Here is a 15,404-nt window from a genome sequence, read left to right on the forward strand (position 1 = left end):
CCCATGATGTTGGGAGTTGTAATTCATCCACAAACAACGTGTGCTGTGAACCCCACCAACGATAGATCTGGACTGCAGTTGGCACACATGCCCATCATGACGAACTTTAACTACTGGTGCGGTTTGGGGGCAATGACAGATGATGATGGAAGTTGTAGTTTACCCACTTCTTTATGCATTCTCCAATGGGACCATTCATAAAATCCAAAAACAATAATTTCTCCCCATTAAAGAGCATTAGAAATTACCTTACCCAGGTATCCCTACATTCCTCAACCATGCTAGGTATATGAATCTTTTAATTCTGTCATGAAGATGGTCATAAATGTATTATTTGATTGCCTAGTTCAGGTGTGTTGTCTTTCAAATATAGTCCCTTGCCTCACATTGGGATAGGATTAGGATTGGCGTGGTCATATTTTTCATCTTGTATTAATTTGGACACTTGAAACCTGATTGTATATCCTCTGTCACACATGGACTTTGTTCTCATGTGTAGCACCAGTAGAGCCTATTGAGAAGGGTGTGAAATATACACATGATAAGCTTAGTACTTCATAATCACTGAAGCTAGTCATGTGGATCTCCTTTAAGCTTTCATCCCTAAAGAGTTCAAGTGAAGGTCATGGGAACCTGCAGCGGCTGGAATCCGTGAATGTCTTTTGGAAGGAAACTGAATTTTTTTTCTCTCTTCAAAGTCAATCCTCTTCCAAGTTCTCAAATTATTTGCTTTTTAGGGTTTCAAAACTCATCTTTGTAGCCCATTTGTACAGTATACACAGCAGTGATGTGGCTAGTATTATTGCAATTCTCTTATGGAACCAAGTTATATATTTTAATGCAAGTGTGAAGTTCTTCCAGTGAAGAATGTATTTCCTTCTTCCTCTTGTTCAACTTTTCCATTCCATGTTACCTCTTAAACCTTTCTTCTCTTCATGGGGATGTTTATCTCAACAACAGATGGAATTCTTTTCCTAGCTCCAATATCTGTTTCTACAGGCTCTTTCAGAAACCCTTAATCCCCCTTCAAATGGTGCTTCCATTTGGCGACAGACAGGAAGGACCAACAACTTTAATTTCTTTCCTATGGACTAGAATTGCACACTCCCCTACCCAAATATTGAAGCTGTTCCGTGCTGGATTAAAAAAAACTGTGATGGTGTTGAAAATAAGTTAATGAGAATTAAACAATGCCAAGGAAAGTTGATGAAAAACCGATCTGAACAATAGGAATATTGTACTGGTATGATGAGGAGCGTTAAAGCACTGAGCTGCAGACCGAAAGGTCCCAGGTTCAAGCCCCGGGAGCGGCGTGAGCGACCGCTGTTAGCTCCAGCTCCTGCCAACCCAGCAGTTCGAAAACATGCCAATGTGAGTAGATCAATAGGTACCGCTCCGGCGGGAAGGTAACGGCACTCCATGCAGTCATGCTGGCCACATGACCTTGGAGGTGTCTACGGACAATGCCGGCTCTTCGGCTTAGAAATGGAGATGAGCACCAACCCCCAGAGTCAGACATGATTGGACTCAACGTCAGGGGAAACCTTTACCTTTGATGAGGCTCAAGCCTCAAGACATGTATAGTCCTGGAAGAAGTAGGGAGTATTATGGCTCCCAAAGCACTATATGGTTATTAATAAACACTTGGGTACCATGTATGAACAATGTCACAATGTCTGTTTCTTCTAACTCTATTCCTACCTTCACACTAGAAGTTTTGAGGAGGATCATTTCACAGATGGATGTGTCTAGCCTTCTATCTATGTGGCAAATACCTATCCCAAAGCCGCTATTTCAAGCAAATGTTCTATGTGATATGGACTGACCAGCCCTTGACTTGGATGATTTATCTCTTTATACATATATTCTAATACTCCCCTCTAAATGTTTTCTTCCAAAGCCAAAAACCGTGGAATTGCAATTCCAGTTGATTTGGACAGTCAGGTCAATACATTGTTCATGAAGAGTCACTCTAATATGGTCCAGAGAGCGGCGATGGGCTGGAGAATGACTGCGCGTAGTGGTCCTCGCTTTAAAGAACCCCTTGGAGGACCTGCCTGGGATTACCGGAATATCATTGAGAAATTACAGGTGTGTGGAAAATGGCACATGTAGATAATCTTTTTTTATGTCAGGTGTTTGAGGACACAATTGTTGGGACCATATCTGATGTCAATGTGTCATTATATCCGTACAGAAACCATTCCATATTTTGTTAAAATATATTTTTATAGTTAGAATCCACCAACAAAATGGTTAGAAAGGCTTCTTCTCCCCAGTGAAATGGGTCTTTTTTGACAGAAGCTTGCAATTTTTATGGTGGTGACCAGTTCAGGCATGGGCAAACTTCGACTCTCCAGGTATTTTGGACTTCAACTCCCACAATTCCTAACAGCCTACCAGCTGTTAGGAATTGTGAGAGTTGAAGTCCAAGTTTGCCCATGCCTGGACCAGTTGAGTAAACACTTCCTTGTGGTTTAAAATGTTCTTAATGGTTCATTTTAAAATATTGCGAGTGTATGTCCCATACAGTTCCTTACTATTTGAAAATGGCTCAAAAGTCAACTATATTTTGGTGATTACCCTCCCTTCCTTAGAGAAACCATAAATCAGAAATAACTTGAAGGCAGCTTGAAGCAGCAGCAACAAGAGCATGCAGAATAGATAGGTGCAGTTCACATTCTCTGTTGTATAATCTCTTTTCCCATCTTGTCCACCCAGTTCATCACTAAAACTGGGTAAAATGTTGTATCTGTTCTAGCACATGACTGCAAAACTAATAAAAAATGTTTTTCAAGATGCCAGTTATAGCCAAAGATCACCTCTTGCTATTTTGTTTCTTAGGATGTGGTGGCTTCTTTGGAGCAGCAGTTCAGTCCTATGATGCAGGCTGAATTTTCAGTCCTGGTTGATGTACTCCACAGCCCTGAACTTCTCTTTCCCGAGGGAAGTGATGCTAGAATTAGATGTGGGGCTTTCATGTCAAAGTAAGTACTGAAACAATTTATGTTTCTTAAATTACTCATTTAAACACTAAACACAAATAGAAAATAAATTATACTATTCAATTCTAGTGAGTTCAAACTGGTCACAGCAAGGCCGATTTCCTTTTTAATATAATCCTATATCATGGAAAATTAACAATGTTTATATTGTATAGATTAAGGTCCTTGTTATAGCATGAGGCCCTTGAATAATGTGGGAGCTGCTGAAAGTGGTTCCTTCTCTTATCACCTGGTAACTTCAGAAGGTGAAGTATATCTTCTATGTTACTTCCCGTGCTGCTGTTGCCTTGACTTCTGGGCAGGGCAATACTCGGAATGGAAATAAGCTATATAGAGGCTTTTAGGCAGTGATCTGAGGAAGGTACTAAGCTTAGTACTTTCTATGCCACTAAAGTTAATAGTCCTTTTGGCCTCAGATGGTATATTACACCTGTAAAATTAGCCAAATTTTACAAGGGCAAGAATGGGGAAGAGTGCTGGAAATGTAAGAAAGAGAAGGGGGACTTCTTTCATATGTGGTGGGGGTGCAAGAAGGTCAAAAGGTTCTGGAGAATAATACAGAAGGAGATGGAGACGATACTACAGACAAGGCTTGTACTAAAACCTGAATATTTTCTACTAGGGTTAACAGACTTTTTCACAGACCCAAACAACAAAAAATTGTTTGCATATATGATAAGTGCAGCCAGACTAGTGATTGCGAAACTCTGGAAAACATCAGAGATACCGTCACTGGAACATTGGATATTGAAACTGATGGATATACAGAATATGGACATATTGACACAAATAATTTAAAAAAAAACAGGGACAAAAAAGGACTGGAACAAATTGAGAAAATACCTGAAAGAAAAAAGAAACTTGGAAATATAAATTGCTGATTAAGAGCAGACACTCTGGGGTTTTAAGAATATCTGTTTGGGAAGAAAAATGGAAAAACTAAGAAGCAAATAGCAGAGCAAGGGAACTGGAAGGCAACATGGAGAAGGGGGGGACGAGGGAAGCTGGGTGTTTTTTTTTTCTTTTATTTTGGTCACATGCGTCTCTCCTTCTTTTTTAATCACTAAATCACTAAAATGATAAATAAAATGTTAAAAAAATAGTCCTTTTGGCCTTATATTGGTCCTATATTTCCCTCTGGAATATGTTGTGTCCATATACACAACATTTAATGAAAATGATTCCTCATTATTGATATCTTTTTCAACAACAATTAAAGAATTGAATAGAAGAAACATTTTGTCATTATACACCGTAAAACAAAATTAAATGCCATCCCCAATCACATATACAGTAGAGTCTCACTTATCCGACACACGCTTAACCAACGTTCTGGATTATCCAACGCATTTTTGTAGTCAATGTTTTCAATACATCGTAATATTTTGGTGCTAAATTCGTAAATACAGTAATTACTACATACCATGTTTCCTCGAAAATAAGACAGTGTCTTATATTAATTTTTGCTCCCAAAGATGTGCTAGGTCTTATTTTCAGGGGATGTCTTATTTTTCCATAAAGAATTCACATTTATTGTTGAACAAAAATGAACATTATATACTGTACAGTAGTTGTCATCACAAACCAGCATAACCAAACTGTGAATTCTATCAAGAATTTCTTGTTATTACCATTATTTCCATATACAAGACTCTATGATATGTACATTTACCAATGCTGCATGCTCTGGTGTTCTGTTTGGCGGGCATGCTTCCAAACAAAGACTTTGCTAGGTCTTACTTTCGGGGGAGGTCTTACATTTAGCAATTCAGCAAAACCTCTACTAGGTCTTATTTTCCGGGGATGTCTTATTTTCGGGGAAACAGGGTAGCATTACTGTGTATTGAACTACTTTTTCTGTCAAATTTGTTGTATAACATGATGTTTTGATGCTTAATTTGTAAAATCATAACCTAATTTGATGTTTAATAGGCTTTTCCTTAATCCCTCCTTATTATCCAACATATTCGCTTATCCAACGTTCTGCCGGCCCGTTTATGTTGGATAAGTGAGACTCTACTGTATGTAGAATTACAAAAAAAAAATCAATCCTTCCAAGTTCTAATCACTATTGCACAACCTCTAATGCCACATCAGTGTGAAACCATAGAGTTCAATATACTCATGGCTCTGAGATAAAAGCTACCTCTCCGCCTCTTTGTCCTTGTTTTTATCATTCTATACTGTCTGCCAGATGGTAATAATTAAAAAAAAATAATATCTAGGGTCCTTAAGAATCTAGGATCCTTTCCTAAGGCATCAGGAATTATACAGTTCTTCCAAAGAGAGGAGAGGAAACCAATAATGTTAATTGGAAAATAAACAAACAATCTCTTCCAGGGCCCTTCCACACAGCCATATAACCCAGAATATCAAGGCAGATATCCACAATAGGTACTTTGAACTGGGTTATCTGAGTCCACACTACCACACAATCCAGTTCAATGTGAATTTTGTACAGCTGCATGGAAGGGGTCCTAGTATCTGGTTCTTAAATGTCCATAGTTGGTCATAAGGGACAAAGTAAGCATTATGTTGTCTGAGGCCTGTTAGTGCGGAGTGAAAAAACAGCTCATACAGGGATATACATTGCCTTGCCCATTGTAGTGAAATGAGCAGGTGGGCTTTAAAGTCCTTGTTGGCACCATGGCCAAATGTTAGAAAGTATCAACTGACACAGAAAGGATTAATTGGTGTTAGTGATTTTGTCTGATTTTTTTTTTACATTAGCTTGGCAGTGTACAGCAGGAAAAGATATGTAGGGAAATGAGTTTTCTTTGCTTGCTGAATGGCTTGTACAATTCCCATAGCGATGGTGAGATAGGACATGCTTGCACACATGGGTTTCTTTGTTTGCTCCTATAGTATAATTCTTGGGAGTCCATCTTCCAGCAATGTGGGTGTGTGTATACGACTCTAGATGTATCTAGCTGTCAAGGATAGTCCAGGCACAGTTAGTTGTTTAGGGAACCACTTCTACCATTTGTTTTGATGGGATGAAAGACCCCATTAGTAAAGAACTGGAATACATCATTGTATACCACCCATCATTTATCACCAGTGAGACTTGTATTATGGCAGTAATATGTGTAAGTGTTTGGCAGTGAATGAGGTCTTGGCGAATCTTGGAACTCTACCCAGTTCTGCCACAGGAAAATTAATGGCTAAAATGTTTGGACCAGTCTTATCTCAAGTCTCCTCTCTTTCTTTGTGGAACTATTTTCCCCTCCAACTTAAGACATGGATCCAGATGTTTCCCATGTGGTGCTGTCCGATAAAAGGATGGTGCTTACCTACTTTTGTATCTAAAATCTTGGAACAGGATCAATTTTGAACATTTCTAGAAATGTTTAACCTAATATCTGTATAGTTCAGGTTATCTCATCAGAAAAATACAGTGAAAGTCCTCTAAAGAAGTAGGTCATTGCGATGAATGAAGCTGATCCATGTGTGCTTTTAATTTAGTATGATTTCTTGTCTTATGCTTTGTTTCCAGGCTCATAAATCATACAAAAAGGCTAATGGAGAAAGAAGAAAAACTCTGTATTAAGATTCTTCAGACTCTGCGAGAAATGCTGGAAAAGAAGGACAGTTTTGTGGAAGAGGTAGGTCTGTTATCTTAGTATAAAGAGAAAAAAATTCTTGTACAATATTAACTGTGTTGAACATCATCATCATTATCAACAGAAGCATCACTGTTAGTATATGCAAAGGCATTAATTTTGGATGTTCTCTGAATTTTCTGTCCACGCTAACTTCTATCATGTTTGTATTTCTTTTTAATATTGTCTTGGACAAAGGTGTGTTTTGTACCATTGAGCAAAATATTACAGCATTCAGGTGTATTTTAAGTTACTATTCAATAATGTAGAGTGGTAAAAAGTTACTTTGCGGCATAACCGTGACTGCGATTATTTTTTCTTTAGTGCTTTGTAAAATACAACTTTTCATGGTTTTCTTCTTAAAAATAACTTTCCAAACTCTGGATATATTATGTTGCATAGAATATGTATAAATCACTTTTGTGAAGACTGTAAAATTCCTTAGCTTTCCTTTCTAAGCCTTCTTTTCTTGTGAAGGCATATTATGAGCTACATCCATTTTCAAAAAGAGAAGGCAAGCAGCCATTGTCAGACTGGCCTCCTTGTATTGGCATAGATCCAAACTGGCATTCACAGTACATCCTGAGTACATTGAGTTTAAGACACAGGACCTGTATTGAAATGTTGCCATGTGGAGGTCCACTGCTCTGTATTCTAGCAACCCGGTCATGGATACTCCATTTCATTCTCTCTCCCCACATTTTCCTATCTATCCCTTACCTTCTTTAACAACCAGCCAGCACAGTATGGGAGTTCTTTTATTGTTCTTCTGGAGATTTTTCTCTGATGTGATTGGTTAAAAAGTATTTTTGATGCTTCTGTCAAGCTGAGGGTTATCATGAGCCTGCTGATTCTTCCTTCTTGTGTACTTATGATGTGTGCAAGCTACATTATAATCCATGCATGGAGAAATATTAGCTCTGCTGTCTGAGAGATCTTGTTCCTTAGTAAATGCTAATATTCTGGCCATTGCCTTCATATTGTGTCTCTTCCACAGCGGCCCCAATGGGGGTCCTTCTCTGGTATGCATTTAGTTTTCATTCACAACTCTGGGTGTGCTAGCGCTTGCTTCTAGGAAGGATCCTGGTCCTATACAACCAAAAACCCAGAACTAGTACGTGAATTGCAACTATTAAGTATTTGTATGCTGTAGAAGTGAATTCACAGATATGCTGCTGGAGATAAATTACTTACTTATGAGCTAAATCTAATAGGTGTCCTGCCTGAGTATGCCTAGAGGTTTGCAGTTACAGATATTGTACAAATATCCTGGTCTCCCAGCTTAGAGATATTTGTAAACATTGTAAGTCAAAACATTATAAAGTATCAACAAGTTACTGTAAGCTAAAAATATTTCATTCTAAAACCCAATATGGTCCAGAACTGCAACTGAAAACAAATCACATTAAACACCATCTAGTTAAGCCTTGAGGGAAGCCCAGGTGAAACAGGCACATGCAATGTGCCTGTGGAGCCTCTTTAGGGCATGGGCTTCACAATTCAGATGCTATCATTGGCATAGGGTCACACTTGAGATGATGGTGGCATTTAGGACAGTGTCTTTATTTCTGACCTCCACTGAGAGGAAGTTGTGACATACCTGAGAATGTGCTTCCTACCATCATTGTTAATGCAGTGGTATACACAATGTTTGATGTGGGCATCATTAGTACCATTCCGCATGAAGAAGGTATGTCTTTGCTGGCACTCCTCGGGTCAATTGCCATTTGTTTTCATTTACATTGTGTTGTGGCTGTGATGTGGGGAAACCACTAGAGGGTGCAGATTTCCCAGCAAGAGGCACTTGGAAATTCTCCTTCCAAGCATGTACATAGTGGGGCTGACGCCAACATACCTTAGATGACCCCAGTTGTTTTCAGTGATGAAAAGAGATATTGTACTTCTGAATGTCTTTCAGAACAAGGGTGATTTCTCCTTTTTCAAGCGACTGAATCCTCATAATCCTCAAAAGCACAATTAATAGTAAAAATTGAGAATTATTTTGCTAGTTCAAAGTTTTCTGTAATGGAGTTTGAATATAGCTAAGTGTAGTTCATTAAATAGTGTTTTGTACATTTCCTCTCATTCCATCTAATACATTCATAACTGCATAGTAATTTTTAACATTATGTAATCAAGGGAAACAGCTTTTTAAGTGAACCTTAACATATACTACTAAATATAAATATTTATTTATTACCCACCTCTCATTTTGGCTCAGGATGGGGCACAGCATAGTCAAATACATCTATAAAAGCACACATTAGAACATATTTAAAATACATCCATAAAAACATATATTAGAGTAGACCCCACCCTCCAATGGTTTTCGGTCCAGCCTAAAAACTTGGCTTTTTAACTAAGCTTTTCAGTAGGTATAGAGCCTAAAAGGTTTAAATTGTAGATTCAGTGGTTTTTTTCACTGGAAGCACTTTATATGACTGGTTGGTTGCTATTCATTTTATGTCCATAACTACTGTAACATTTTATCTATTTTAGGGTTGATTGATTTTATTGTGGTATTGTTTTATGTATTGATGTAAATTATGCTTTTCTGGATATTGATGTATCTGTATTTATTGCACCGTATGTATCGTTATAGTACGAGTGCTTTGTAAGCTGCCCCGAGACCTTTTTGGGAGATGGTGGTAGGGTAGAAATAAATATTAATTTATTATTATTATTAAAACAAACAAATAAGAAAATACATGAAACAAAGGTTACAACAAAATAAACAATGTGATAAAAATTATGGAATGCTTCACAAAGATACTTTGATGAGCTTTAGGGCCAAACTTCAGAAATATATGTACTGTGTTATGTTGCCTGTTTGGGGGCAGAAACCACATCTGTGATCAGCAGTTTTTCCATAAATTATACCTTGAGCAGAGCAGAGCAGAGTGAAAACTGTCCTGAATTTTCCTTTTGAAATGAAGTTTTTCTTCCTCCTTGTATATAATGAATTAGATGTAGATTGCACTGATAACAAGAAACAGAATGTCAGAATCATCTACCGATGTGTCTACTAAATAATTATACTGGATTTAGGTATAAGATTTTGTATATAAGATTAATATACACATTAATATTTTTTCTGATTGTTTTAGCTTGAGAAAGTCATAAAAGTTCTACTAAAAACCCTGATTGATAGAAATGGAAAATCAGATTCTTTACAAGACTTCAAAAATAATTGCAGTTTAGCAAGCCTTCTACAGCTGTGATTCAGTTTATTAAAAATCAACTACGTTTAGAATGAGTAAAAATTAAAGGGATTGAGTTAAACTTCTACCTTTTAGGAGCACCATTCCCCAAAGTGGCATTGTATCTTTAGAGAAAGAAGATTCATAAAAGTATGCAGCAATTCCATCCATTGACAACAATAGAACCTTCAATCCATTGACAACTGAATGTGAATATATGTTATAGTTGTTTTAAACTGCTTATTTTATGATGTTTTTATATTTATTATTGATGTATTTGGAATGTTGTTTATATGATTCCAATACGTTGTAAGCTGCTTTAGGTTCCGTGATGGAGAAAATAAAGAATTATTATTATTATTATTATTATTATTATTATTATTATTATTATTATTATTATTTATTCAAGGCACAGCATTACAGGTGAACTGTGACTAATCTCAACTCTAGACATTTACATCTACTATTTTTTGCTTTGCTTGTAACTACACTTAAAAACTGTCAATGTCTGACCAGCAACAAAAAGAACAGTGTTAACTTTTTAATATTTTTTCAGGATTTAGTTTTGCCTGCTGCTTTGCAGAAGTATCATAAATTGTGGCTAGGTTTGAGAGCCAGCTAATATTCTGGCTCTTATGCAATTCCAGTAAAAGCAACACAGATACACACATAGACATCTGGGAAAGGGTAGGATTGTGCTGATTCTCTTGGTCAGCATTTGAAGAAAGCCAGACAGGGTGGTACCATAGTTCTTTTGACTTCTGCTAAAGTGTGCATAAAATGAAAATTAGGAAACATACTTTAACCATAGCCTTCCTGTTCCCTGTATATAGCATAGAAACAGAAGAAAAAAACCTGTAAAAAGAGTGAGAACTAGAAAGTTACTATGACTTTGCTCCCTGAAGCAGTTAAAGATGGCGGGAGGGTCTCTTAACGGCTAGATAGTGTCTGGTTGGTAGACTGGCTCCCTCCCACTCAGCAGCTGGTGGAATGGCAGTTAAGTAGTCTGTCTTAAGGAAAGCTAAAAGGAAATATAAAAATATTGCACATTATTGTTGTTTTGTGTCTTCTGGTATAATAGAGGGAACTCTTGAAGAAAGGAGTTCCCTCTATTACTTCAAATTCCTAAAATAAAGACAGTACTTTATATATCATAGAGCAGTGATTCTCAACCTGTGGGTCAGCAGATGTTTTGGCCTTCAGCTCCCAGAAATCCTAACAGCTGGAACACTGGCTGGGATTTCTGGGAGTTATAGGCCAAAACACCTAGGGACCCACAGGTTGAGAACCACTGTCATAGAGCATAACCACTGCATAACTGATGCTAGAGGCCTGGTGAAATGCTCCAAGAACTTGCTCCTTCACCATTTGAATGTTGTATTGGACTCATGAGTTGAAAAAGACCAGGTAAATGCTGGGACTATAGCATTATTTTACATCATTCCCTAGATTCCCATGCAAGCTTTGTCCACTGGCCAAAGCAACCTAGTGGCAAACCTTGCCCAATCGCTTTTCATTCAAAATATTAGTATGAATCACTTTCAGCGTCAGCCCATGCTTTTGCTGAATATATCCTTTCAATCCACATGTTCGTGCATTAAGAATCTAATCATCTGTACCTTATCATAGCAATTCAATACCAAAAAGATAGACGGACTGGCCTGGTTGTGAACTAGTTTGTAGATCTGTCATGGTTGTGTGGTTTCTATTGATTGCTACAAATTTATTGTTGCCATGTCTGTAGCTAATATGCGAGGGCAACAGCTTCCTGTCATACCTCAGGACTGCTCCAGAGCCAGCAGTGAGGAGAATTTGAAGCACCGTATTAAGGAAGGCCAATGAATATTTATGACAGTCCTAGGAAGTCGACAATCAAAAAAGAGAAACCAGCATGCTGCCCCTACATACCAATCTTTGATCTCAGTTTTAAGGGAAAGTGTGGTAAAAACAGCACAATGGCCTTATTCTAACAGAGTGGTTAGTTTGCATTGGTTACAGCAGTAGGAACAGTTAAGCTTTTGCCACTTATACAAATTTATGTAAGTGAAGATTTGCAGCTCAGCAGTAGCTTTGAGAATTTAAGTTAGCCCATAACAATCTAGTTTTTGGCATTATGAAGTCTAATTACAGCTCTGATCCTAATCACACTTGATCTCAATGAGATTTACTTCTGAGTAAATGTCTTTTGGCTTGGGTTCCACATCTTATTTCCTTCTCTAAAGTATCTGTTTGTATAAAGAGTTTTTCTGGACAGAAGTGTAATTCAGGTGACTCCAGTCTCAGGAATACCAGAGCTATTCAGAGTGGTGTTCTATGATCCAGGACCACTGTCTGGCCCCTTCTACACTTACATAGGAAATCCAGATTATCTGCTTTGAACTGGATTATATAGCAGTGTCGACTCATATAATCCAGTTTAAAACAGATAAAGTGGGTTATCTGATTTAATAATTTGGATTATATAGCAGTGTAGAGCCAGCTTTAGATTTGAGGTTTTTGTTGAGGTACTTCACGCTGGCAGAAGTATCCCTACAGCTGAAAATATCCCTAGGCAAAGAAATATTTTAGGCCTCATCTACACTTCCATATAAAAGCCAGATTATCTGTTTTGAACTGGATTATATGGTAGTGTAGATTCATATAATCCAGTTCAAAGCAGATGTGGATAATCTGCGTTGATAATCTGGTTTATATGGCAGTGTAGAAGGGGCCATAGTTGAGTGTGAGAGATAACTGCTTTCTTTTTCACACATCCAGCAAACAGCACAAGGGCAAAAGAAGATACTTTCTGTATTTGCATGTAGAGCACTCCCATACTTTCCTAGAATCATAGAATAGTAGAGTTGGAAGAGACCTCATGGGCCATCCAGTCCAACCCCCTGCTAAGAAGCAGGAAATCGCATTCAAAGCACCCCCGACAGATGGCCATCCAGCCTCTGCTTAAAAGCCTCCAAAGAAGGAGCCTCCACCACGGCCCGGGGGAGAGAGTTCCACTGCTGAACAGCCCTCACAGTGAGGAAGTTCTTCCTGATGTTCAGGTGGAATCTCCTTTCCTGTAGTTTGAAGCCATTGTTCCATGTCCTAGTCTGCAGGGCAGCAGAAAACAAGCTTGCTCCCTCCTCCCTATGACTTCCCTTCACGTATTTGTACATGGCTATCATGTCTCCTCTCAGCCTTCTCTTCTGCAGGCTAAACATGCCCAGCTCTTTAATTCCTCATGACATTATTACTCAGTTTACAAAACTTTATAGTAAAAATAGATAAGGCAGAGCTTTTGTAGGTGTGGTCTATGGTATTGCACACCATGGTGAATTGTACTGTGTGACAGAAAATTTTGAGCACCTCCTTGTTATCACGGAGAAGGATTGAACAGCATGAGCACAACCAAGGCTCTTTATTGCTCATTTCTGTAACAATAAAGTATTATTTATCATATAATCCAAACATAGAATTTGGCCTCACTCTTTCCTTCACACTTAGAGCCCTTCCAGATTATATGGCAGTGTAGACTCATATAAACCAGCAATGCAGATAATGTGGATTATATGGCGGTGTAGAAGGGGTCTTAGTTGAAACTAATCCAAAGCAGCTGTGAGCGAAACATGTGAGCATGCAGATGTGACCAGAATATATTTATATTCATCCTTTTCTTGCTCTCTGGCTGGATCCACACTGCCATATAATCTGGATTATCAAATCAGATAATCCACATTATTTGCTTTGAACTGGATTATATGAGCCTACACTGCCATATAATCCACTTCAAAGTAGATAATCTGGATTTTATATGGCTGTGTAGATCCAGCCTCTGCTGAGATTCATGGTGTTATTCAACTACACAATTATAGCAGTATGTATACCACATTAAGAACCTTCCTTTGTAATTCTGGGATTTGTAGTTGTTGAGACTTTGGATTTCCTAATGCATTCTTCTTCTGTACAGCATTAAATGTCTCAGGCCGCTTCTACACTGCAATATAATCCAGATTATCAAAGCAGATAATCTGAATTTTATATGGCAATATAGAAGGGATGTCAGATAGATAGCTACCTCCCTAAACTGAGAATCCCAGAATTCCATATGACGTAGCTATGGTAGTTACATTTTCACAAAAATTAGGAATGTGGATGCATCACCTGTGTGTCAGCAGCATGAAAGATTGAACAATAGTTCAGCAATCGCTCATATTTTATGTCTTGTTTAAAGTACTGGTGGTATTCTGAAAGCAAGGTCATGTATGCAATCCCTTCTGTTTCTGTTTAATCACCAGTTTCATCACAAATTGCAGAAAGGCAGGTGAGTAGTCTAACATTTTGTTTCACCCTGCAAACAAGCCAAATTTCCAATGGCCACACTGCATAGAAGTTAATACGATAATGATCAGTGTGTTTTTGAACTAGCCTGTTCCCATGCTCCAGCTGTGATACTCCAATTCAGTAGTGGTTCTTGTTCCTTTCTGTTGGCACCCCTGAAGGAATGGCATTTCCTAAAATGAATAAAAAAGATGGTGCTACCGATATATCTAATTGTACTTCTTTTGAAATTATGTGCAGTTTGCAGGGCTCTTAATATAACACTCAAGTGTTTGAGAAAAGAAAATTGTCACACTATTTCAGGCTGGAGGGCCGAAAAGGTAACAATAGTGTAGCAGTTATAAAGTTATTTGTTGTACTGGCTTTGAAAGCTCCCTCTTGCAGGAATTACTGAAGATACATAGAAATATGATGCAAGAAATAAAATATCAAAACTTATCTTGTAGAGAAGAAAAATAACCAAAGAAACATCTGGAGCAGACTTAATATTTGTATTCCAGAGAGCTTTTACCTGAGATCTGGATAGGAAGTTTCTCAAGGGTGATGGAAGATGTAACATCTTACCATCTCAGCTAAAGGTGTTCTTGAAAGAGAGAGTCGTCTGAAAAGATTATTCTGTGAGGAAAAAGCTATTGAAATTCATATCATATTTTCTCTGAGGGTGGGGCAAGAATAAATCATTCTACTAACTGCCAAGTGGTCTTTTTTCTCCTTGCCTTGATATCCTGATAACTGCTTCATCTTTGTCAAATTTATAGAAACTATGGTACCTATAACACTTTGAAGAGAGAATATAAGGATCATACCATATCTAAGAGATTCTAATGAGATGGGAGAGGCTAACTTGGCAAAACGCACTGCTTAGCAAGGGTTGCTGTATACCATTAGGACAGTAATTGAAACCTTGATGTTCAAAAAAATGCTTCTATTTAGCAAATGGATGCAACCAATTTCAGATGACTTCATTGTTGTTCACCCATTAAAATGTGTGCATTAGTATACAGTTCATGTGAACATTTTCCAAGTGTCCGTTTGGCAGCAAAAACAACAAAGAATCATGCAGCAATGTAAACAAGAACAAATTTATTGTAATGTTTCATGAGCTATAATCCTCAAAAGTTCATGTTGTGATAACTGGAAAGTTTAGGTATGCATTCACACAATTGTGCTTGTACTGACCTACAAATGGTTAAAATGTTTTTGAGATTTGTATATTCTTAACACAAACTCTGGAGCCTTTTCTCCTTCAAAAATTCCTTTTTGATGCTGCAGTCAAAATCTCT

General features: G+C 37.8%; 1 protein-coding gene across 3 annotated transcripts in view; it reads left to right on the top strand.

Annotated features, from left to right (window-relative positions):
* Window positions 1-15,404, top strand: part of itpr2 (inositol 1,4,5-trisphosphate receptor type 2) — a 277,201-nt gene that overhangs the window by 142,136 nt on the left and 119,661 nt on the right. For all 3 annotated transcript variants that reach the window (XM_003221489.4, XM_062981778.1, XM_062981777.1), the window contains 3 exons: window positions 1,901-2,091; window positions 2,845-2,987; window positions 6,502-6,610. In XM_003221489.4, coding sequence (XP_003221537.1) covers window positions 1,901-2,091; window positions 2,845-2,987; window positions 6,502-6,610 — 443 coding nt within the window. The remainder of the gene's footprint in view (window positions 1-1,900; window positions 2,092-2,844; window positions 2,988-6,501; window positions 6,611-15,404) is intronic.

Source organism: Anolis carolinensis, chromosome 5 (assembly GCF_035594765.1).
Source record: "Anolis carolinensis isolate JA03-04 chromosome 5, rAnoCar3.1.pri, whole genome shotgun sequence".
Classification (NCBI taxonomy): domain Eukaryota; kingdom Metazoa; phylum Chordata; class Lepidosauria; order Squamata; family Dactyloidae; genus Anolis; species Anolis carolinensis.